Below are 26,697 nucleotides of genomic sequence, written 5' to 3'. Positions count from 1 at the left end.
TTTGGACAGAAGTACAAAGGAAAAACTCCCTTGACTAAGTACATATGTCTTTTGTGGTATCTAAACAAAGCGTTGATGATGATCAACCCATCTATTGCTTTCTCCCCACAAGCATTCCTCGTTCCTTTAGTCTCCTACCATCTTTTCCTTCGCATTCCAATCATCCATTACAACCAGATGTTTCCCTAAAAATAGTGGATACTGTAAAGGAGTAGACAAAGGTGAGGGGGAAATTATGGGGGCTTTTACAAGAAGAAGAGGGAAGCTAGTTAATCCCAAGAGTGAATGCTAAAAAGCCAACCCTCAGATGGTCCCATCACCCAAGGTGATGATGCTCATCTCTTGAAGCTCACACTTTAAGTGGACTACATCACTCAGTGATTGAGTTTTCAGCAGGGCTACAAGGGTAAATAAAAAAAATGTCTTTTCTTTTCCTATCTTGAGTTTCTCTAAAGTATATGATATAAAAATTGTATATGTATAAAAAAGTGTAAGTTTTTTATGTATAAAAATTTTCAAATCATATACAAGTACTGCAAGATTCTGGGGTATTGTAAACCTAATATTTGGAGGACATGAAACCATTTCCGTGCCTTTCCCTTAAATATCATTTATTTAAAAAAATATTTCTATTTTTATTTTAAAGTAATATTGTCACTGCTGATGAGCAATATCTGGATTCTCCTCGAAAATACCCATTTTCTAGTACCCTGTAAATCATGTAAAGCAAAAGATGGGAGGTGCCCAATCTAAGGATAATTTCTTACCAACCCAATTTTGATGCTGTCCCAAAGCAGGTGAACTGCATACATACCTGGTTTTGTAAATGCAGCCAAGTGGATGGCAAGAAAAACACTTAAGACAATACCTTGAGAAACTGCTTCCGCTTCCAATACTATTTTTATCTTGTCTGAAAGCTATGCTAATTCTTAAAACAGCATGAAATGGGTTCCAGTTATGAAATTACAAGACCAAAAATTCCCCTGAAATAATGCAAGTTACTTGAGCAAATTCTAATGAGGACACCGTGATTTCTCTAATTTTCTGTCACATTGAATAAATTATAATTCTTCATTAAAAATATCAAAAAAGTCCAGGCAATGGAAATGATTTAGAAGCAATCCTTTACAGGGGTGATGTATAATTCCATTTACTGAAGTCACCAAAGTGTGGTGGCAAGCAAAGCAGATAAAATTCACTCAGTGATTATGCCTAAAATCCAGGCATCCAAGAGGAGTTTAATTTCAAAGAAACCTCTTCATCCTTTGGGTAATATTAATCTAAATCCTCTGTCTCACATAATGCATTTCCTAGTTTTCAAAAATACAGGATGTTTTGCCGCAAAGAGAATTGAAAAAAAACAAAAATTACATATATAAAAGAAGCTTTACATATTGAATATATGATATCATTACATCAAATTACACATTTAAGTAGACATGTGCAACATTCAACAATATATTTTGGACTCAATGATCACTGTTGTTAAAGCAAAGCTACGTAAATGCTTACAAAAACACTTGACATCTTATTTACATAATAGTGAGATTGAGAATTATTCACTCATTCACACACGCACACACACACACAACCCAATGTATACATAATTAAGTCATTGTATCATTAGAAAAATAGCTAATCCTTCAACAAACGCTCATTAACAAACTAATTTGACACAAAATTTACATTGACTCACACTGTCATAGACATGTATTAAAGGAACATGAAAATAAATAACTGTTCTCTCTCTCCAAATAAAATAATTCATTTAAAAATCATGCATACTTCCCACTATAAAAAAATTGTTTAGCGCACCTAATCGGCATTTGTATAATTTAGCAAAAAGTTGATAAACCAACAGCTTGATCCAATGTGCCTATCATGCGACATGAAGATGCAAAATTTCACAAATAGTTCAAAATAGAATCAAATTTGTATGCCATAGGCACATTCAGAAAAGTTCATTTCCACCCATAATACCAAATATATAGTTCCCTCATTCATTAATGCATATGAACAGGAAATGATTTCATCAATCCAACTTGAGACCGATGTCTCTGAGTGGACATACGAACCAGACATTGAGATTCAATATAATTGAGCCAAAGACAAAAATTACATTCGACCAATAAAAGACCCAAGATAGAAATGTGAGATCAATGCTGAAGAATGACTACACTGACTGTCAACCAAATGAACCAACCTGCCAAGACACATGCCTGCACAAACGCACACCTCATGAAATATTTCAAAACATTCAAATCATAACTTGTGAGCTTTGACCCGGGCAACTATCAAAGATGGAGAAATACTATTATCAGTCGAAACATCAATGTTCATCCCTGTTGGAGGCTGTTGCTCACTGGTCAGAATCTATTTCACATCACTGCAACGGCTGACTGCATCTCCCCCGAGGCACATTTCCACCATAACCAGTGCCACCCACTACTGGCTCACCCAACGCAGAGTTCAAAGTCCTCCACCTCATCAAACTGTGAGTTGATCTGTGACGCCCACTGCTCCATCTGGTTTTCCTGAGCAATCATAAACAAAATGCACTTAAGAGTCAAGCACCTCTCACAAGACAAGAGCAGCTTTTCTGGAAGATGTATGCCCACCTCTATAGCCTCGTAGATTAAATTAAAATGGGTATGCTTTAAACTAACAAAGCTAGTTCAAGAAAGAAGGAATAGCATAAGCATTAAGCCACCTAGAAATATTCTTTACTGTATACAAAACTGGTCAACCCTAACACAGTATAATATGCGAATAAATTACTCAAAGTGTATGATTTTCGATGTTTTGTAATTTTTATTATCATTTATCAAAACAGCACTTACAGCCACGTCCACGTTGAGCAAAAGTTTAAACAACAGTCTTGGAATTGGAAAGTTTAATGTCCTGTCTTCTATTCTAATGAAGATGAGATGGAAACTTCCAGCAACCAGTGGAACAGATAAAAGGACAGTGGTACAGATAAAGGAAAATAGTGCTTGACCATCAGATTTAAGTCATTTTAAATATTTGTAGCACAGACACTTTCTCAATAATTTCATTCTATCAAAAACATTGCTTCAAAAGAGGGTTGTAAATATAATACTCCAAACACTATAAATTGTCCAAGAAAAAATTTAGAATATAATATTTGAAAGAGAATATTTGAGAGCTATACACAGAGGTTGGATTCATTATTTTGTTGAAATTAGTGCTTAACGATCCATTATTTCATCTTGAAAATATAAATTTAGCAAAATATTGCATTTAATAGTCATGTCGGACCATGCCTGACAAATGAGAAGGAAATTTCATTAAAGAAATAAGTTCCAAATTGTTGGCTGGAACTTACAACCGAGTTGATTTCTCTCTGTTATGACTATCCTGAGGAGTCTGAAGCAATATAGAGTGGAAGAAAGAAAACAGAATGTGACATTTTTTTATAAATAAACAAACAACTTTACGCAAGACACACCCTATACTTCACAAACAAGCATCATTATATCATATAAATCATACTTTAAGACCAAGTATTGAAAAAACCCTTATACAAAAAAAAATCCAGAAAGAAATTATGAGCCTCCTCCTAGTGGTAGCAGTTTTATGGGAGGTGACTGACAGCCAAGGTCCTTTATACCATTACGAATGGATGGGAAAGGAGGAAGGGTTAAGAGAAACCCGGCATCGACATTAGCTTACCCTTAACGAAAGGTACCAAGGGGTCCACAGACAAATGTCCCATTCCGATAAACGGCATACTCACACAAAGTATTCTCCACAAAAGACATGAAATAGGGATTAGCATACCACCGAAAAAGATCTGCCATCTCCAGAATTCAAACCCAGGCCCTCTGGGTGGGAGACCAGTATGCTAGCCACCACATCGTCCTGATCCTTATGAGCATTCTTAGCTCTCCTCCACACCAACTCACCTTGTTGTCGGCTCTGGCACCACGGGGCTTCACTGCTGCCTTTTGCTGGGGCTTTGGTACCTTGGGCTCTGCTTCTTTCTCCTCATGCTGACAATGCTTTTCCCTTTCCTCATTATCCTCCTCATCACTTGAGTCGAGGCAGAGGCCACCCCCGATCACCTTTTTCAGCTTGCGGTTCCAAGGGCGCTCATACGACCGTCGAGGAGGCTGAAATAATCATCATCATCATCATCAGAGATTAGAAAAAAGGCACAGGCGCCATTCAAACTCCCTCCACGTGAAAACTCAAGGGAGTCTCACATAATGCAGGGAATTTCTTCCTCCATTGTTGAAGAGTAGAAAAGTTGATTGTTCACATGACAAAGAGTGGTGACTCATTTCACGAACATAATTCATTCTTATCCTAGGATTCATTCATTCAGCTGTGCGTATATATCTAAACTGGGAGAGGGCTCAGTATAAGGGGCTAGTAAACAAAAAGATAGTTTGGCAATATAAACGGGGTGACAGGGAAGGGTTACAGACCTTTTTAAGGGAAAAATATTCAAAATGGGTAAGTGGTGGGCAGAATGTAGAAGAAATCTGGAAAACATTTAAGGGGATAATGGAGGAGGGATTAAATAAATTTGTCCCGAAAAAAATTCTTAAAGAAAATACTGATCCAGAATTCTACAACCGCAAAATTAGATCCTTGAAGAAAAAACTGAGAGTGATTCACAAAAAACGGAACGAGAGCTCGGAATGGCTCATAATTTACAAAAAATTAGTTCGTGAATTGAATAGAGAAAAGAAAATAGCCAAAGATAGTTTTCTACAAAAAATAATCGGGATAGATAATGGAAATAAATTTTACAAGTACCTCCGGAGGAGGAAAGACAACAGGGAAAACATAACAGCTTTAAAAAAAGAGGATGGGACACTAATCGTTGATGATAAGGAAAAGGCTAATACGTTTAATAATTGGTATGCAAGTGTATTTAAGGTTATGGTAAATAAAAAGGATCCTGTAGATTCATCTCTGAGTCAACAAGGAGGCGAAAAAATATTAAATACCAAAAGTATTAAAACGACGAGCGCAGAAATTTTTAAAAAAATTATGAAAATGAGGGCAAATAAATCAAAAGGGCCAGATGGTATCTCAATTGACTTGCTTAAATTGGGCGGTAGTGTAGTTTCAAATTATATAAATCATTTATTCAATGTTACCTTAAACAATAATGCCCTGCCAAATGCTTGGAAGGAGGCATATGTTACGCCAATTTTCAAAGGAGGAGATAAGGCACTAGTTGATAATTATAGACCGGTAAGCTTGACATCAGTTGTATGCAAGCTATTAGAAAAGATAATGGCTGATTATCTCTGGGACCTGTGGGAGAGTGAGAATTGGTTGTATAGTCGCCAATACGGTTTTAGAAAAGGGCACTCTTGTGAAACTCAGCTATTAGGGTTCTGCCAAGAAATGTTCGACTCTATGGATGCGGGAATAGAGGTGGATGCTATCATAGTCGACCTGTCAAAAGCCTTTGACAAAGTTGACCACGATCGCTTAATGCTTAAGATGGGCCAATTGCCACTACACACAGATGGAAGAGTAATCTCTTGGGTCAGAAATTTCATGGAAGGTCGAACACAAAGGGTAAAATTAGGAGAAGTGTATTCTGAAAAAGCAAGGGTAACATCGGGAGTCCCACAAGGAAGCGTACTTGGCCCGCTATTGTTTTTAATATATATAAATGATCTCCCAATAAATATTAATTCTCAGTTAAGACTTTTTGCAGACAACTGTATTATCTACAGGAAAGTCGAAAATGACAGAGACCGTGACAAACTTCAGAGGGACATTAATAAAATGGCTGATTGGGTAACAAAAAATGGGATGGATATTAATGTTAACAAATGCAAATCCATCACTTTTAGCAATAAGGTAAATGGAAACCATAGGGAATATAAATTCTCAGAAAATGTCATTCCTAGAAGTGATTCTGTCAAATACTTAGGTGTATATTTAACTAAGGACTTAGGGTGGGGGCTAAATGTGGAGTACATCTATAAGAAAGCTTTCAAAACTCTTCATTGGGTAATGAGAAACCTAAAAGGGAGCGTTAGGGCAACCAAGGAGAAGGCTTATCAGACCCTAGTAAGACCAATTTTAGAGTACGCTTCTCTTGTATGGGACCCTCATGAAGAAGGTCATATTAAAAAACTGGAAAAGGTGCAAAGAAAGGCTGCCCGATATGTACTGGGGAAGCATAGGAGGATGGAGAGTGTGTCTGACATGCTAGAAACGCTGGGCTGGGAACCTCTAGAATCTAGAAGAAAAGTAAGCAGACTTTGTGGAATGTTCCGAATTTTGAAGGGGGAGAAAGCTTGGGCAGATCTTAGGAAAGAGGCGGGGAACCCAAATTTTATAGGCAGAAATGATCACAAATTTAAGATAAAATGCCGGGCACAGAGGACAAATAAAAAAAATTTTCATTTCTAAATAGAACAATTGTTGAGTGGAACACCTTACCTGCAAAAATATTCGAGCCCTTTCCTAACAGAGTGTATACTTTTAAGAATAGATGTAAGTTATATATGTAAAAATTTGATTTATGTGTGGTGTATGGTATTATATGTTATAGCTTAATTTTTTTTTATGTCTTTTTTTTTTCTTGCTGGTTAATGGTTGTAAATGGGATGAGGATTCACTTGTTTTGTTAAAGAGATCTGTGTTTGTCTGGTTTTATGTATTATATTTTGCAATTGTTTGGGACTTGTGTGCCACCTGACAGTGTCTATTAGCACATGTGTATTTATAATAATAATAATAATTAAATTCACCATTTTACCTTATGACAACTCAAATCATTTTGAGAGACAGAAATTTTGGGAAAATATTACTTATTTTCATTGGTAAAACCCATAATTTTATTCTCTATCTACACAAGTCCCACCACAGTTATCAACCCAAAGGTCAGTTTAATATGTTAGGGTTAAAGCTGAACTAGTAATAAGCCTTATGGCAAGTAATATTCACATGTTGGAATATAGGGCCAGTTCCTTTCCCTACGCTGCTTATTGCTTCCCAGGAATATCTGGTACCCTAAAAATCACACAGCTAGGGTAAAGCTTACAGAGTTTCCCGAGACATTGCTAAGAATCAAATCTAGGCCTTCAGGTCAGCAATTCAACACTACCCACTGAACTACCATACTCCCTGGATAAAGTCTACTTCCATTAAATTAAGAGAAATAAATTTTCTTATGTCTGGTTTTGTAGTTGAATTTTTGGTATTTTTCATCAGTTGTTTCTTATCGTCTCAAATATGATGCTTGCATACACTTGTTGAACTCAATGTCGAATAATTGGAAGCGTTCACCTGGAACAATTTTACTAGATTGTTGCTTACATTAAATAGTCTGTGACATGCTGCATTAGAATAGCATTGTAGATTGTATTTTGAAAATAAGTGCATATCTTAAAGCCAAAATGGTATTGAAAAGTTTATGTTGAGTATTTCATAAGTTGGGCTATCACTGTACTTGGTACTCGCTTTAAAACTATCCCTCCTGCCTCTTCACAAATCACAAATGTGTTGGAGCAAACAAATCACATTTGCCCACTAACAAAACAGATGACATAGTTCTCCTATTCCACAAGTGAAAAGTACTCATTAAAGGAAGAAATGACATAATAATATTGGAGGTTTGAATCAGTTGGAAAATAACAATGATAAAATACAATACCTTTCCCGGTCATTAAGCCATTTTTGGCAAACACTTTTATATGAATTATGAGTCTCGAAATTCCTTAATTTCTTTAAAACACAACATGACCCCACCTTAGAGTAACTGAAGTTTTTATCCTCCCGGCTTGTCTTTCTCCACTATAAAAGTGAAAACGTATAACTAGGCAAGCAGGTTTAATGTAAAAAAAAGAGATATGAAGTATTAATCTACTACAGTGGCAATCTTACTCAAAGACGAACCTATCAATTACTACTCTGCTGTATTGCCGTGATAGTTCAGCTGTTAATTTGTAGCACAACAATCTATTAGCCTGATTAACTGAATTTCTTTACCTTATTTCAGAATAGATGGCATTTTGAAAGCTCCCAGTTAAAAAAAAACTAATTATTTCTATTAAATTAAAATGAAGGAAATGAAAGCCATTTTCTACTTCTAATTTCTACTACCCGTCTATTTTCCGGTAAAATAACATTAGTTCACCACAAATCCAAATTTTACCACTGAATGCCAAAAGGATTTTTTTCTAAGTTCTCCCATTACATGTCTTCAAGGATATCACATGACACCCACACAAGCATGGGGAGTTTACATCATGGAGTGAGAAAATTAATGATGACTGTTTTCTTTAAATAAAACACTAAAACAAAGGAATACCACAATCAACACACAATCGAATAACTAAAATTGCTTTATAATTAACCACAATAATATCTTTATAGCAATGACGCTTCTCACTTCAGCACTCAAATTTCATGCCATCGCTAGATGAGCAATAAAAAGTAATGCTGAGTTATGGTTGCCAATGCCAATGCTGGATCCACTCACACGAACGCAGAGGGGTGCTGCTTCAGCCATGTCCTCTCCCGCATCTTCACCAAAGAGCAACCCATTGGGTGGAGTTGCAATTCCCACAACTGGCTCCTTGTCCTTGGCGACATCCACCCCTACCCGCTTCAAGAGGTACTCATCAATGCGCTGGCTCGGACCCGTGATGGCTTCCAGCTCCTTGGCCCTCTGCCTCGCTCCCACTTGCTTCCTCACCCTCTTCTTCCCTTCTCCAAATTTTGCCCCTTGCTGCTGCCCCCTGGGATGCGCGCCACCACCCTGCAGGGGCATAGACACTGCTTCCAAGACGAGCGCCCTGCGAACCACCTCGGGGGCAAACCTTGAAGGAGCCATTTGTGCCGGGGAGGATAGAAGGAACGACTGGCGCATCGCATGGGTGTTTGGTGATGCAGGCAGGGGGGACGGCAGGCCATCATTGTCAACTGCAGCCTCCTCCTCATCGCTCGAGAAACCAAAGCACTTCTCAGCTGTGGTATTGGCCTGGAAAAGGAGAGTTTGATTTCACTCATAGACAAGTCATGGAACTGGGCACAATTGGTGCGGATGAGCAGGGTAAACATGACATCAAATCAAGACTTAAGGCTAAAGCCAATGGTGCAGTCGAACATTTTTCTAATTATAAAGCATTGACATTATAGAACAGCATTCTAATTATAAAACATTATAGTTGGGGGCTATAGACTAAAACAGTTCACATGGTTGGGAAGTGTTTTCAAGGGTGGGTGACAGGATTTGTTCATTAAAAGAAGAATTAATATAGGTAAAGAACCATTCACAAAGAGGCAGGAGTTAATGACAGGAACATTAACCCTTTCAGTGCTAGTCTCTTTCCCCTTGTATACGTGAAATATGCCTGGGCTGTTTTGATGAATTTATAGGTAGGCACTTAGAAATTTATGTTAAGCCAAATATGAATGCGTTTTGGGTAATTTATTTTGCATGCACTTTAAATGGTTACAGATACGATAAAAAAATTCAATGAAGTTGTTATCTTGCGTACACCTTTAGAAAAAATATTTTAAAATTTAAACTTTCACTTTCACATTAGAAAATTTGTCATTATTAGTTTCTACTACTAGCAATTAGGTCACACAAACAATTTAATGCTTTCGAACTATTTTTGAAATACATTGAATACACTGAAATATGTACTCAAGTCCAACACACCTAATCTTCCCAGGAATCAGCTACTACTACTCCTCTATCTAAATTTTCAAAATAGGGAACTCTAGGAAGAAGATATTCTTTGTTTTTTGACAAAGTAAGTCCAACAGAATGAAAAATTGAGTAATCATTGTTACTGTTAGTCTTTCCTAAGCAACACCAAAAGGGCTAAAACAGAGAATCCCATACCAGAGCAATGATAAAATGTTTCATTTCCACTGAAATGGATTATCATGTGTCATCAGAAATGTGTTAAAGACAAGAGGGACAAGGTAATTAGGGCTTGCTACAAATACGACCTTATAGTAATATAAAAACGAGCTTGTAAGTACTACAAAGAGGCATGATAAAAGGTAAGCTTATAAAGCTTACATTGATACGGAATCTGCTACACAGGAAAAGATTTTCACAAAGTATTGGCCTCAACCATCTCTCAAATCAAGATATAATACAAATTGAGTAGCTTCAGGGGTGATGTGGTGGAAATCGAACACGATGAATAACTGATGGAAGCACTTTTCCACTTGATAAATTTTTTTTTATTTTACGACCGCGTTTCGGTGTATTACATCATCATCCAGGTCATACCTGATGATGATGTAATACATTGAAACCTGGTCGTAAAATAAAAAATTTTACCAATGAAAAAGTGCTTCGATCAGTTATTCAAGATATACTTCAATGCAGAAAACTTCCTATGCTTGAATAACCAAAATGTGAACACATTTTCATTGTGAAAATTTGACAGCAATGATAAGTAAGCAAAACAGATTCTTAAACATTGTCGACAAAAGCTTTGTGATGCACAGGAAAGTAAAGGTGCGAGTGAAAAAACCCTCGGCCTATAGATTGCCCCGTGGCATTCTTGGTACCCACCCCACAAGCTGACAGATTGGCTCGCAGGCACTAAAAGGGCTAAGTAAAGATTTAAAGAACAGAGTAGCAAAAACTTAATTAAGAAGCTTAGTTTTATGTGGATCAGAAACTTGGTTCTTGAGGCAAGTGGATAAGCGTAAATTGGAAGCCTTTAAGATGTGCATACGGAAAGGCATGGAAAAACGAAAATGGAACAGAAGGAAAATAAACAATTGAGTCTTGTACGTGGTAGAGGAGGAGAGATGGCTGTTGGGAGAAATTAAAAGAAGGTAGGACATGAGCAGGAGTTATTAAGAGATAACAGGATGCTAAAGACTGTACTCGCAGGGAAAATGCTGGGAAAGCAAAGTATAGGAAAGGAAAGAATATTCAATTTGGAGGGTATTAGGGGAGGTTAGAAGTATGCAGAGCTTAAAAATAAGTAGTAGTAGTAGTATTTAGGGGAGGCGATCGACTGCTGAGGTCATTTGCGCCATTGGGGATGGACAGGAAAGGATGAAGGGTGGAGAGAAACCCGGCGTCGGCATTAGCCTATTCTTTACGAAAGGCACCAAGGGTATGCAGCTTAACATCCCATCCGACAGACGCCGTACTCACTCAAAGTAACCTCTACAAAGCACCTCAAGTAGGGATCGAGATACCTCTGAAAAATATTCAACACCGCCGGGATTTGAACCCGAGCCCTCTGGGTGGGAAGCCGATATGATAGCCACCGCACCAATCCCGACCCCACTTCAGAATAAATTATTGTAATAGGTAGCATGGGGTCTAATGATATTTTTTGTCATGTTAGTTATGGCATAGGAGTACAGTCAAGTAGCCCTAAGGTTCATTAAAAACCAACCCTTAGATGGTAGAATAATACTAATTATGTAGAGTTCATATCCATTTGGCTTACATGATAATTTCCAGTGAATTTTTATCTGATGAACTACATGCAGTTCTGATAGACAATATCTTGACACATTGAATTCATAATGCAGCATTCTTCATTGACTACTGTAGGATGTTCATGTAAAATCCATTATTTTAAGATGAAAGTCTCTAACTTTCACAGAGCATTACACAATCAAATTTCTGTATTACACATTAAACTCACTGCTGTGCATTTACAAGTTTTTTTTGTTCTGTCCACTTCCCTATTCTTTTAATCATATAAAACCCTGAATGAACATTATTTAATTTCAACTTTCCCACTGTTTACCTCTTACTGCAAGATTTCACTTTTTTATTACTATTTAGAATTGCTTCCCAGCTATTTAGGACATTTTGCATCTTCATTTCGGGTGCCCATTAATAAAATAGGTTCAGATTCTAATTTTTTCCAGGTTTGAAACGATTTAAATTCATTTTCACAGGCTTTGTGCTACAATTTCTATTAGCTCGTATCCCTGATGTGAACCAACAGAAACTGTTAAACTTACAAAAGCAAATGTTTCATCACTTTCCCGTGTACCATAGGCACTCGTGGATAATATTGAATACAAATACTTTTGAAAATTTACAGCTCACCTAAAGAAAAAATCCCCAAAGTAGAGTTCTTGACTTGTTTAAACATCTAGATGAATTATCTAATTAATGAAACAAAAAGTTAAACATGCTAAGACACCGTTTAACATTTATCATAGCTAGTATTCAAGAGAATTAATTAACAACAATCAACATAGGCTCATTATAGCTTTAAATAGTGATTCAACATTGCTCTGCTAAGAACTGATATTTCCTTGAACTTTAAACTGTTTATTAAGAGAATGATACTAGATTCCAAAATACTTTTTTTCAGGAAATATTCTTAAGCTTACTTCATATAATCACAATGAAAAAATGCAGTAAAAAATTATGTTCAGCCCTATTCCTTTTAAAAAAATCTTGCTCACTATTGTAATACAGAAGTATTAATCCCAGTATATATTGGTATATTTGAGTCCATAGCTCGATATGGCATCATCTGCTGGGGGTGTTTGGCACATGGAAACATCAATAGAATACTTTCACTTCAAAAATGCGCATTAAGGGTTATATTTAAACTAAATGCAATAAAATCCTGCAAGGAGTTCTTCAAATGTCACAAAATCATGACCATTCCCTGTATACATATGTATAATGTGATTTTGTATGCCAGCACCAAAACCCCTTCTCTGGTCAGAAATAGGGATGCTCACAACTATGACACCAGGGGTAAGGATAATCTTCATAATGGCCATTGCTGAGTAGCAGTACTACAAAAAACCCCTGAAGTTTCAGGAAGACTGCTGTTTAATTGACTTCCTGAAGAGTTCAAACGAATACTCCCACATGAAAATATATTTTAAAAAACGTCAAAAGATTTCTTGGTTAATAATGTTTTTTATAGCATCCAAGAGTACATAGAAAGAGCCAATTTTGGGAATTCTGTTTTTTAAATCTTTAATACTCATCTATTCCATGTGCATTAATATTCCTATGAATTTGTGTGCACGTTAATGCACCTATAAATGTAATTGAATCTTAATGAAGCCCATAAAATTATGTATTGTTCTATGGCGAATAAACCTATCTATCAATCTATAACACAGAAGAATATCAGTAAGTACATGGAGTTTTCGGGTATAAAACCACTACACTTATGGAGTATTCATCTCTAATGACACTCTCACTAAAAAGACATACCTAATGATTACAATCAATTGTAAGTGCAGTGGTAATTAGGCATAGCAGGAAACTTGGTTTCACACAATTCTTTTTATCCTTTTGCAGAGTACTTGAAATGTTGAAAGCTATTGGTAAAAAAGAAATAGCTATATTACTCATTCAAATTAAATTAAAACGAAGAAAATGCATACAGGTAATTTTTCCTTTCAGTGTCCTACGTCCATCTATTTTCTGGTTAAATAACATTAATTCTCCTAAATTTGCAGTTTTACAGCTCAATTTTTAGTTTATGCCTGTTCCATATTTTCAAGGATTCAATAATTACTGGCCACCCTCTTATATTATTGTATAATTCAAATAATTTCAAAAAACATTTGCTAACATTGATGAACAATACATCTAGTAAAGGAAATTTTGAACTCCTTCAACTTATAATTGCTGTATGTCTTGCAATGGCACACAAAAGGAGGAAAAATGTCAAAACAAACATACTTCATAAAAAAACAATAACTTCTGTGGGTTTCATATGCAAATCGCAACATAAGGTTTAAGAGTCTTAATACAGAAATATGATAATTTTAAGAAGAGCATGAATATTATAGCTAAAACATATCAACATTTATTTTTCAAATTTGAATCCCCATTGTCATGAAAATTATTTCTCTTAAAAGAATTTTAGAAAGGACTTGTGCTAGTAATAATAATTATTGTTGCCACAGCACCTTAGCTCAGTTTCTTCATGCTGCAAAGTTAGTTCACCTCATTTACTGTTTTAAATTATGTAAAATTTACACCAAACTACAATGGAAAAATTAGGTGAAAAAAAGATGCTTTTCACCAAGGCACTGACGAAGGAAATAGACACACCATATGTTGTTATCTTTTTAGACTTACCCTGCTACCACTGTTCTTATTTTTTCCCTTAATCGAGTCAACAAGTTTTAAGGTAAAAGTGACTTTTCTTTTCCTGAAATATGCACTTTATTGTAATTTATAACTTTATAAAAGGTCCCTTACAGATAAAAATGCAAGGAAGGGATTAAGGGGGGAGCTATGCATCTTTCAAGGTATTCCATAAAACCATTCCCCAACTTTTCTGGTGCTTATCATTTTCCAAATGGTTAACAGGCAAGAAGAGCTTTAACATTGACTCAAGAGAGCTGGTTAGGTCGGAACAAACTCTAGAGTAAGAACTTTTTAAGCCCTGCCAATGGCATGTACTCTGTGGTGTGTTAAGCATTTCCGTGCCTCTCTCACCTGAGATCGGGTGAAAATGGATGATGTATCTGTTGCACTCCTAGCCTTGATAGGTGTTGAGTGGATGTTGGCAAACCCCAAGAAAAAGCTTGAGTTGCCATTGCTGAGCAATGAGGTGTTGAAGGATGCATTCTCATTTAAGGGAACATTCTCAGGCAAAGCGAATGATGAAGCCCTGGCCACTTTGCTGGGCGTCACTGCACTGCAAGCCTCCACCACCACGTCATCAGTACCCTTGGTATCAGCAACGATATCTTCCTCCAAGACCTAGGGATAGAGAAAGAATGTTAGCCCCTTAATGTCAACAAAGTACTAATCGTTTTGAATTCTAGACTTACATTCTACCTGATATACATGAAAATGAAGCGAGGATTCCTTGAAATGAATTTTACTAATCAATAATAATATAATAAAATAAAAATAATGATAATAAAAAACATCATAAGATGCATTTCCAATGGTAAAAGTTCTTTTTTGTCATAAAAGTACCCCATATCATTTCGCCTATAAAATGTCTTCCTTTTACAGGATGAAGAAAAACTAACATTAACTTATTAATTTAGATGTTTTTTTTCTAAATCAAGATGAGTTTTTCTGGATCACTACGTAAACTTTTAAGTAAAACTGGCCTTCTAGAGAAATTAAAAAATCACTGTACTGCGGAGTTTTCTTATTTGCCAATTGAAACCATAATATATTAATGTGGCCTAAAAATCACTTGCAAAGAGTTTTAAATCTCTTGCACTTACTTCTGTACGTAATTCACTTGTGATAATCCTTTAAAATTATATGTAGCACAAGGCATCCATCTAGACAGTTTCTAATGAGACCGTATTCTAGTGTCAGGCTGTAGTGATAGTAGGTGGTTGTGGCAGATATCATTGTAGTGCATACATTTATATTTATATCTATACTGTCTGCCTAGGTATAGATTTTTATGGTGTAAATAATGAGTAACTCATTATGTTAATTATGCTGTATACTGTTTTTTATTATCACTCTTATTATCATCCATCAGTTTTCCTGCTGTTACAATATGCAATCTATGCTTATGCCCCATACTGGATCTATGTACTGATTCGGGTGAAAATAAATATTATAATTATTATTATAGTGAGTAAGGCTATGGATATTTTGATAGTCTGTGCTATGCTTTCTAGCTTAGGAATACCTTAGTAGCATATTTATTTACTGTGTAAACTATAAAAGTCATCTAACTTTGATAGGTATTAAGATGAAAGAAATTGTAAGAAACTTACAAAATGGACACTTTTATTCTTTTTGGGAGAGGAGAAGAATTAAATGTTTTAGAGAAAAATTTTAAAAATAAAAAATGACTTTTTCTCTCGATACTTGATTCATGTTGTGTTAACAGTTAAAACTTTGAACTAAGATGTCCGTGATGAGTATTCCATGATACTACGAAGATATTAAAATAGCAACAACCTTGACAAAGGATACCCAAACCTATTCTCACAGTTAGAAGTATAATCCTTCATCACAACGTTTATTCCAGACTATAAAAAAATCAAATGACTAATAAATCCCAATCTCAAAATCTATCCACCCTTTCATCATTTGCAATAATTAAATTTACCACAATATTATGTAATTATCATTGATAATTGGCCACTGTAACCAACTATATTAACTAATTCTGAGTATGAAGAAATTTGTAGGTCATTAAATACGATCTTAAAAATTATCACTAATATTACAAACTATCACTTATGGAACACAATCAATGCTCAAACAATGAAATCAGACCAGGGCAGTTGATCACTTACCTTATTGGCCAAAGAAATTTTGGGTGAGGGTGTGGTGGCAGGAATGTCTGGTGGTGACTCGGGTACAATGGAGAGGCGCTTCCTCACTCGCTGCCCCACCCCACATGGGATGGCATCCCTGGTGCTTGCCACGATAGCAGATGAGGGCACTGCTTTCTCCTCGGGCACCGATATGGCCGTCGATGTTGACTCAAAGGAAAAGAGGGCAGGGAGAGACTCCACAGAAGAAGCTGTTGTTTCTGACCTCGAAGGAAACCTCACCCTACAGCACAGAAATAAATCAACATAATTAACATTAGCCTAAAAAATTTAAGTTACATTGTACAAGACAATTACAAGCAGCATTGTTGATTTCAGCTACAGATCTAATTATTTCCTCAAAACCCTCAAGGACTGCTGTGTTTACTTTTTCCATGCAAAACTCACTCTCAAGATATCACATCATTAATAAATAAAATTAAACTAATTTTTAAGGGACATGGCTCTAAAGAATACTCTCTTAAAATATTCATACGTACGCAAATTGCAGCAAACCTTGACACATCTCTTTAATTATTTTGGTAATAGAGTTACCATTTTTGCCAGCTTATAAGATGCACTTTTTTACTCCAAAATGTGCACTATTACTGGCCTGTATCTTATGGACAGAGGGTGTACAGGTACAAATTTGTCCCAAAAGTTGCAAGTCGATTTTCTGGGAAAAATACCTACTATTAGGTATTTTTCCGTCCTCACAACAGAAAATTATTATCTTCATTTCACATTTTGATAATAACAGTGCTTTGAACAATAGTAATCATTAAAGATTTAATACTTCCAAGACAATACTTCCTTAAAAAATTCAACAAGAAATTGTTAATATATACAATATAGCACATTTCATCTTACATATGGTGCTGCTGAGAAATATACGCAGGTCTAATGGGGATGTCACCCCTCTGCTCAAACATTTTACCACGTGCGGTAAATTCTACGGCCTACAGGTACCCAACTGTAAGTAGTAAGATGGTGTCGTCCATTAGTACGTTAACATTAGAATAACCTCATGGGATCTAAAGAAAGAAGATTGCCTAACAATATTGCATTTAAACAAAACGTAAAACAGTGAATTACTTTTCAGAATGTGGGAACAGGGCCGCTGAAAGGCATTTTGCCTTGTGAATGCAGACAGAAGTACAAAAAACTTCACATTTATATGCTCCTAAACGACCAAAGTTTGAGGAGCACCTTAAGAAATGGATAAAATACAGGAAGGACAGGATTACTGTTTTGACAAAAATGATATTAACTGAAATGAGAAAATTAGTGACTGGTACGTGTTGCTGATTTTTCTGGGACAACATTATGTGTATGAAAATACATTGATCCTTTTCACTTTGACCCAAGAATTTTTCATAAATTCTAACCTAAAATATCAAAGTGCATCTTATGTACTAGGAAATACGGTACATCTATTTTTCAACAAGAAGATTTCCAGAGGATGAAAGTAGAGCCTAGTTTCATGAGTATAAACTAGTTTCATGAGTAATTGTAACTTGGAGGAACTTCCATCATTTCACCTATAGCGTAGGGCTAAAAAGATTTGTACTCCAGAATTCAAATCATTAGCATTTAACACAGGAATAGACAACTGAATTGGCTACTAGATTCATTACTTTTTAAGCTTGCACAGGAAAGTCAATAAAATACTAAAAGTCACACTAATATGCTGTGAATACGATCCCTCTAAATACCAGCCATGGTACACATTAAGTTCTTATATACGTATTTGAATGCCAAACTTCAATAAAATTACAGCCTAAAAATATCATTGACCACCTAATTAATTACAATGTTCAGAATGTAAACTGGCAAGTACAAGATGCGTTGAAGATTAAAGGCCTCCTAATTTTATTCCAATTGACTACGAACATAAAACAAAAATCTGAAACTTCTGTTACTTCTTAAAATTATCCCTGTAGGCATACACATTTTTCACTACATCAAAGCCATGATTCAATAACTGCTGAGAGTGCTTCTCTAGGGGACCCTTTTGTTGACTGAAAATTGATGATGCAAAAACAACATGCTGTATTCGGTCAGTCTTCTTTTATCTATTGCACACACAGGCACACATTTTGCAATCAATTGGCAATTAATTTAGGTCAATTCTAAGCACAAAAGAGGAAAGAACGAATGATTACATACCATTCTTTTACTCTAAATGATATCCTTTTAAGTGCATATTAAAAACTCTTCTCACTCTAGCAAACAGCTGTACTTACAAACCCTGTGCGCAGCATGGTGTAGCCACGCATGACTTGTATGTATAGGGTGCCTGGATATTTTAAGCTGAACCGCTTATTTCTATTTATGCTCAGTACTGAGGAAGAAATTGGGAGAACTTGAACACACCTAAAAAACAAGAAGTTCCCCAAGTTTTCCAGGCTGTTTTTTTCTCCAAACAAATTTTTATGTTTTTGGAAAAATTGGCTATTCAATTACAATTGACTGTAAATATAATTAACTCAGGAATGACTGGAAGCCCCAGGGCAATACTGGGCAAATAATATAGTGTGGTATGCTGGAAGTACACATAAATGAATGCAGGAAGAACATTGTGTAGGTGCACCATCCTGATTAGAATTCCTCTCGTAAACTATGTCTACATAAACCACCTGTGATCCACCAAAAAGTTGTGGGGTAGGAAGTGCAATCACCGGGTGGAAGAGGTAAGAGAAGAGAGAAAGGATGATATTTAAGGGGTACAGGAATGGGAAATAACATCCACTTAAAATCCTTGAAAAAGTGTGCATGGTGGTCCTCGCATATATAAATGTTGATGGAAAACTTAAGTTTAAAACATGCGTTCATTTTTACCTACTGCAGAAGTTCCCTCGTATATTAAAGAGGAGAGAATAAAAATGAACCACAACCACATATGATAAACCACCATCATACTACAACGGGTCATACAGATCTAGAAAAAAGAAGATGAAAATTCTATTTACATTCCAATTCTACAACTAAGCAATTCATAATGGACCACAACGAGAGGAACATCGATTTACTGCTAATGAAATTAATATTCTGAAAAAAATAGTGATGTTATTTTTCACTATAATCGTAAACTTCGAAAAAAATTATTCAACAATGGTGAGGGGAGTATCATTTCAGTGGTATGAAACATTTAACATTTTTATCGATCGAAAGAAAGCCTGAAGATCACTCACAAGCACAATAAAAATCCCTTGTTGAAAACTGCACGGCCGAGGAATAAAATGAAATATTTTTTACAAAAACCACAACACAAACCCACCAAAGTAAACAATGAACATAATAAAAAAATTAGGAAATATAAAAACATTTAAAAACCAATTATTTTAGCTCCTATTTAGACAAAACACAAACAACTTTGTCAAATTGCACAATCTCAGCATGGAGAAACAAATGGGACAAGGGCTGAGAAGAAGAACAGACCTAATAGGCGAGAAATAATATCTTAGCATGTTCTCCCTAAATATTTCGAACATTTTGCCTCTTATAGCAGGGTGGCCATCAATTGAATGGTTTCCGATACCAGGTACAAGAAGCACTATTATCTTAGTAGTACTACTCAGATGCTTTCAAAATGAAAGATGGAAAAATTTCCCGCAAAAATTTAACTTCTCCAGGTATGGGAACACCAGGGCGATTTCCAATTTTGACACCGCCTGACCGTACGGAGTGATACATTTCTGCGCACTCATACCTGTGAAATTTTGGGAAACCCCTCTTCTTTCTGGCGTTGTTTGGCGCCCTCTTCCTTCGCCGCCTCCTGCTCGGTGGTTCGCTTCCATCGACCTCAAACTCATACACACTCTCCTTGCCTGAGGTAGCGGGCACTGAAGGTCTGGCTGCATTCATGTAAACGCAACGTCTCCCCCCAACATCAGTGCTGCCCCCCTTACTGGCCTCATCCGACAGCCTCAAAGAGGCTCTGGCACTTTCCCTCCTCCGAGGTGTTTTCACAACAGCACCTTTTGCCCCACATGACTCCTTGAAGGATGGGCGTACGTCATTCGGTGATTCAACTCCAAGTGCAGAGACAGCCGCTTCTCCCGCCTCCTCCCCCTTCCTCTTTCCACATACGGACTCCCCGCGGGGACTGACATTCGTCTTCTCCCGCAGCACCACCCTCCCGCCAAGGGCCTTGGCACCACCTCCGTTCGCTGAACTACAAGATTTCTCATTGCGCAGGGGAGTTTTCCCCTTGGCCTTAGGGGTCTTCTGGCCACTTGGAGTGGGAGTATTTTCGTCATTGCATTTGTTTCTAACTCGCAAGCGCATGTTGGCTGCATGAATTCCACCACTCGAGCGTCATAAGAATAACCACACAAAAGCAGCACCGGGTCCTTTAAAAACAAGTAAATAGAGAATAAGTGATAGGGCAGAATAGCAATAATTAATTTTCTACCAGAGTTAAATTTATCCAAATACATACTCAGCACTGACAATATATTAATTTACCTTTGATATGTTTACTAGAGGCGCAGGATGTGGGCGACGAAGTCAACCTGAAATGATAAGTGATCCAGATGAGGTGAATGATTCACAAATGCTGCTAAGGAGGTTACACGAAGGACCTTACGTGCGTATTTACTTGGGGGTGTGAACCTTTGTTTTCATCGATTTCATAGCCAATCAAAATTTAAGTAACGTGAAGCACGCCCGAAAAGATTCATACTTTAAACGCAATTTGGAACCAACGTATCTATGATATTACACCTTGGAATCGTTTGCTCTAATATTACTACAACTTTTGAGCAAATACTTTTTTGTGGCTAATTGGTCTCGGATCACTGGAAATTAATGGTTCTCACTTTAACTCCAAACCCATCTTCCACTCTCTGTAAATCAAGATACTTTCACAACTTTCCAAATATGTACCAATTTTCATATGAACTCACAGCAATTTGGTGGAAACTAATGACTATTTCCTAACACACAGCTAGGTGTTCTTATTCAGAATCAAACATGCACCCTGTTGTTTACACCGGACCACAATGCAAAACTATCTCCATCAATTTCAACGTCATAACCCAATTTCAACGTCATAACCCTGAAGGTTTGTTTCACATTCCCACAAGATATCCATTCCTCAGCAGGCATTTTTTTCGACAAAATCCTTCCCTTTCCTACCTCACACTCCATGTACCAAAACCCTTTGCGTTCCCAAATTCATGTCCTGATGGGCCAACAACATACACTGACCATCGTGATTTCGGCCGCCCGGGGTATTTAAGGTATATATTTTTAGCAGCCTTTGGAGTGCGTGTGCAACATTTTGGTTGCGGGCCTCTACTGGTTAGATATAACACGTTTCCACCATCATTCCACAAGAAGAACGCAAGACTGGTACCTACCTCTGGCTGACTTTCACATATTCTCAACAAATGCATCACTTCTCAATGGAAAACACTCTTCGGTATCGTTTCCAATGCCCCAACACTAAGGTATAGTGAACTGACAAATCAGAATACAAATATCAAGTTTCAAAGGTAACCCACCTAAATTAGGTTTTGGACAATTCCTAACAAGCATTACGTACTGCGTATTACAGCAACTCCCTCGCTAGCTGGATTTTTCCTCCACCATTTCTTTGCATTCATAATCTCGCCTCAAGCTGTCCGGCAAAGTTATTCCTTTAACCTCTGCACCAACACCATCCTCCAATCTATTATGGTCTTAACTTTCCGGCATCTTTCAATATTTCCTCCACCCACTTTCTTGTCTTCCTATTACACTTCCTTCCTCAAACTTTAATACGACATACCTTAGTATGATTTCCTCACCAATTGATTGAAATAACTAATACACCACATAGCTCACGAAAAAATTATAATAGCATATGGCTTTGAGATTGGCTAAAATCTACGGACGTAAACAAAAGTAATTATGAAGCCTATGGAAATATTCACCTAGCATCGTGTAAACTATACTAAGAAATGTCCAGGATTTGCGTGCATTACGGTTATACCTCAAACTAATACGGTTAAAAAGCATTTACACGAGTAAAAAATCCATTACTTACACAAAATATCACCGTAAAAAATGTAAGTAGTATCAAACTTCAATCACCGGAATCCCGCCATCGTTCACGTAACTGTTGTAGTCAAAACTCGTTTCTGTTTTCCATTAGTGAAAATTTATGATTGTAATTTGGTGATAAAATTACATTAACTGGAATATAAATTCTTTTTTGGTCTTTAAAGTTTTATGTGAATTCTCAATTAATAGAATAGGCATATGGTATTAAAGAAATCCCATTTCTTATACCTGTTAGCACCTGTTGAATACAGTGATTTGACTTCAATAGTATTAACGAACTCGGGGAAACAAAATATTAAAAACAAAAGAGAGATGACGCCCGTTACCAAGGTGTGCACAGTTAGCAATGTAGTAACAGAAGGCTTTCAATCACCGTATATGTGGAGGTGAAGTTTTAAACTTGTATAATTTATTTTGGAAATTAACCCTGTTGTTCTTCGGTCCAGGCCCTAGTGTTTAATATATATGCCATTGAATTTTACTCGCGAGCTAAAGGAAAGACAATAAAAGTGTAAAAATTATGTATTTATATGGAGAGCTCCCATTAAGTTATTGGCATTTTTGTTAACCTATCAAAGTCAGTCCCGCTGAGCAATAGTGCAATATAGCCAGCTGGTTAATGTCCCATTGACAAGAGAACCAGTTACCTTATTAAGAAAGGACACTAGCGGAATTTTTGTCCACAGTCAATGAGTCCTTATATCCAACGGTAATAAGAACTCAATGCATGGGTTGGAGCTAGAAGCGTCCTCTGCTTTTGCCCCAGGTTCAGTAGGTATTTTCATGAAAACTTATAAAAAGTAAATGGTAATGAATTCTGTTCAAGAATTTAGCAGAGAAGTGACGAAATGTGGGCAATGTGTTCACATGTCTTCGTAGGTCTTACAACTTGAGTGTAATTTCCAATGTTCAATTTAGTGTTAGCAAGGCCGTTGTATATAAAATGTAGTATGATACTGCTACCGAGAAATGAATATTTGGAAATAATACCCTAGGGCAATCTCAGCAATAGTCAACAGATTATGGCCGAGAGTAATCGTAATCCCCCCCAATAATTAACAAAGATATTTGTTTTGATAGGAGAGGATAGGTTCATCCCAGCCAAACCCTTTTGAAATTCACAGATTAATGGCAGGAAAGATATGTCCTACCCTCTCTCCCAACAAAACAAACCACTCTACTCTACTCCTACTCTAATCCCCCACTCAACTTCATATACTTCCTCCATTCCGTACAAAATCCCGATCCTATTTCTAACCCTCCCTCATTAGCCTAATATTCTCCCCTCTATCAATGATACAACATCCCATTCTTGATCATTATGCTTTGCATCCATTTTCCCTTTCTCCTTATGATTTCTCCCAACAATTTCCTCTTCTCCCCACCACACCTAGCACTTCCTCGTTTGTTTTCTTTCTGTCCACTTCACCTCTGTACTTCTCCACACCCACATTTCAAAAGCCTCCAATTGATGCCTATCATCCTGCTTCATTGACCATATTTTTGAGCCATACATACCTATGCTCCGTATCAAACTTTTAAAGAGCTTTTTCTTAACATTCTTACCCAGAATCCCTGTTGTCAATTCCCTCCTTGTGAAGGATTCTTTCCTAATTCAATTCCCTTCATTATGTCGCCACTCTGTTGACCATTTTGGTCCAAAACACTTCCAAGATATGTAAACTGGTCCACCTGCTTTAGGTTTTGCCCTTCTATTTTAACATTTGGTACAGTTTTTCTTCCTGGAAAACTGAATAACCTTTGTTGTTTACATTCTCATCCCATTCTATCGCACTGAATTTCCAATTCACTCAGCAAGGCTTGCAACCCCTTGCCTATCTGGACTCTCCATCCCCTACTGACATATGAGAAGTCTGAGAGATGCATGAACAATTTGTGGATTAACCTCCTAATGGAGGTTAAAATTTCAACATCACAATTCGAGGGGTATATGGCAAATGGAAACCTTCATCTACCAGGGCAGCAGCATAACATGGGATGAAATAAGGTCCACTGTCATCAAGCAAAGAAGGGCACAAGCTAAGAATGCATTCATGAAGAAGAGGCAATTACTATATAATGGGAAGAGTTCACCCCAGCCGTACTCTTATAAATGGGCAAAGGATGGGTGGGGGATATTGGAGAAAATAGAAACAGTAAATCGATAAAAATTATAAAATTAAATAATTAACTGAAAATAAGACTAACAATGAATATAGTAAAAAACTGAAAATAATTGAAATATTTAAATACCGCAAACGGTTAGAACAATGAAATGGAGGACTGCAAATAAATCACGTACTATCTGGCTTGGATATACTATACAGCATTGATCTATGCTAGTCTCAAGCACACGTAGTAAAATTAGAATAATACAAAAAAAATTAATTTTTTTGAATACTAAAAAAGTGAAAATTAATTTACTGTTTCTATTTTCTCCAATATCCCCCACCCATCCTTTGCCCATTTATAAGAGTACGGCTGGGGTGAACTCTTCCCATTATATTTATACGGCTGTAGTTACCGTTCGCTTTGTATATTCAATTACTATGTTCAAAGAACCTAAGGCTGGGAACAAGAAGGTAAATCGTCACGACTTTCGTGTGGAGCATGGCGCTCCATGGTTCTGAGACTTGGAGCATTGGAAAAGTGGACCAGCTAAGAATAGAAGCATTTGAAACATGGTGCTGAAGGAGAATGCTGAAGATTAAATGGACAGATGAAGTAACGAATGAGGAAGTATATAGAAGAGCAGATGAGGATAGGACCTGGAGATAACTGGTTTAATGCCTTAATATAAGATATAGAGAACTCTACGGCAAAGAAGAAATAGATTGATTAGACACACATTGAGGTACAATGGATTGATTAGGAATATAATGTAAGGGAAGATTCCACAAGGAAGACCAAGAGACATGTACATATGACAAATTAAGATGGACGTAAAACAGAGAAAGTATCAAGGATTGAGGGCATTGACATTAAATAATAATAATAATTTTATTGGTCCAGCGATCAAGTACATGATATAGGACAAGTCAGAAGAGTAGAATAGAAGATGGCGAGCACACTATAACAATATTACACTCCATCATTAATGAAATCCACAACCTTGTAGTACATTTTCTGTAGTAACATTGCTTTAATTTTGGATTTAAAAACGGAAAAACTATTGATACCCTTTAACTCATTGGGTAATACATCGTAAAGTTTTAAACCCATTGAGTTTGGACCACACAAAGAACTTGTAGTGCGTACATATGGGATATGAAGGTCATTAGAACTTCTTGTGAAGTGGCTGTGTACAGCACTGTTTTTATAAAATTTGGTAAAATTATTGTAGGTATACAATAACACATATAAAATACATACACAAGGAAAAGGTAACAGGCCCAGCTTTCTAAAAATGGGTTTACAAGGGGCAAGATAATGGGAATTGGTTATTAGCCTCACTGCTCTTTTTTGCAGTTTAAAAATTCTGGATGCATGGGGTGATGAACCCCAGAACAAGATACCATGTGTTAAGTGGGAATAAAACTGCCCATAATACAAAGTCAACAGCACATCTTGAGATACCGTGGATCTTAAGGATCGAATTAAGAAGCATTTGGCACTTAGCTTCTAAGACAGATTATTAATATGCAATTCCCATGTCAATGAAGCATCGAGGTGTAGCCCAAGAAATTTCACACTACCCACCTGGGGAATTGGCTTTTGGTTAACTTGAACACTAATAGAGTTGCTTGTTTTGTTCTTATTATTAAAATAGACAGTTTGGGACTTCTCAACATTAAGATCAAGGAGGTTGTTGGAGCACCAGTCACTTAAATTATCAGAAACTAAATTGCATTGATTGGACACAGTGTCTAAGTCAGTTGATGAAACAAGGACATTAGTATCATCTGCATACAGAACAGGAAGGGCACCAAGAATATTTGAGAGAATATGAGATAAGTCATTAACATAGATTAGAAACAAAATGGGCTCCAAAACAGAACCCTGTGGTCACCCTGAGTTACCCCTTTTTTAAGTGAGGGGTAAAAACAACCATTTAATTTGATAACAACTTGCTGGGATCTATTGCTCAGGTATGATGGAATCCAATTATTAGCTCCACCACGAATACCAAGACAATGAAGTTTTTTTAAGAGTAGAGGGTGATTCACAGTATCAAAAGCCTTGCTGAGGTCGAAATACATACAGAGTAGAATTGAGGACTGAAGTTAACCAATCCTAGGATTGAAATATTGATGATAATGATGTATATATTTTTTGCCTCAACTTGTGTATGTATGCATACATATTATGCTACGTTTTACAGTATTTTATAACCATTTCCTTTGCTTTTAGCTAAAAAGCTGTGGCAAGCACAAAAACAATCACTCATTAATCAGGTATAAAGCTGCAATA

The 26,697-nt window shown here is 36.6% G+C and overlaps 1 protein-coding gene across 1 annotated transcript; it reads right to left on the bottom strand.

The window, feature by feature from the left end:
• Nucleotides 1-1,474: 1,474 nt before the first annotated feature.
• On the bottom strand, nt 1,475-22,334 carry LOC139693375 (uncharacterized). Its single transcript, XM_071591503.1, has 8 exons — nt 22,271-22,334; nt 20,707-20,753; nt 19,949-20,591; nt 16,219-16,480; nt 14,432-14,698; nt 8,483-8,983; nt 3,927-4,133; nt 1,475-2,534 (listed from the first exon to the last, which is right to left on the bottom strand). The coding sequence occupies exons 3-8, from the start codon at nt 20,524-20,526 to the stop codon at nt 2,454-2,456; spliced, it is 1,896 nt and encodes a 631-aa protein (XP_071447604.1). The 5' UTR covers nt 20,527-20,591; nt 20,707-20,753; nt 22,271-22,334; the 3' UTR covers nt 1,475-2,453.
• Between the last annotated feature and the right edge of the window lie 4,363 nt (nt 22,335-26,697).

Source organism: Hetaerina americana, unplaced genomic scaffold (genome assembly GCF_022747635.1).
Source record: "Hetaerina americana unplaced genomic scaffold, ioHetAmer1.1.p SCAF_48, whole genome shotgun sequence".
Classification (NCBI taxonomy): Eukaryota; Metazoa; Arthropoda; class Insecta; order Odonata; family Calopterygidae; genus Hetaerina; species Hetaerina americana.
The sequence above is the reverse complement of the archived record's forward strand: the minus strand, read 5'-3'. Positions and strand labels throughout refer to the sequence as shown.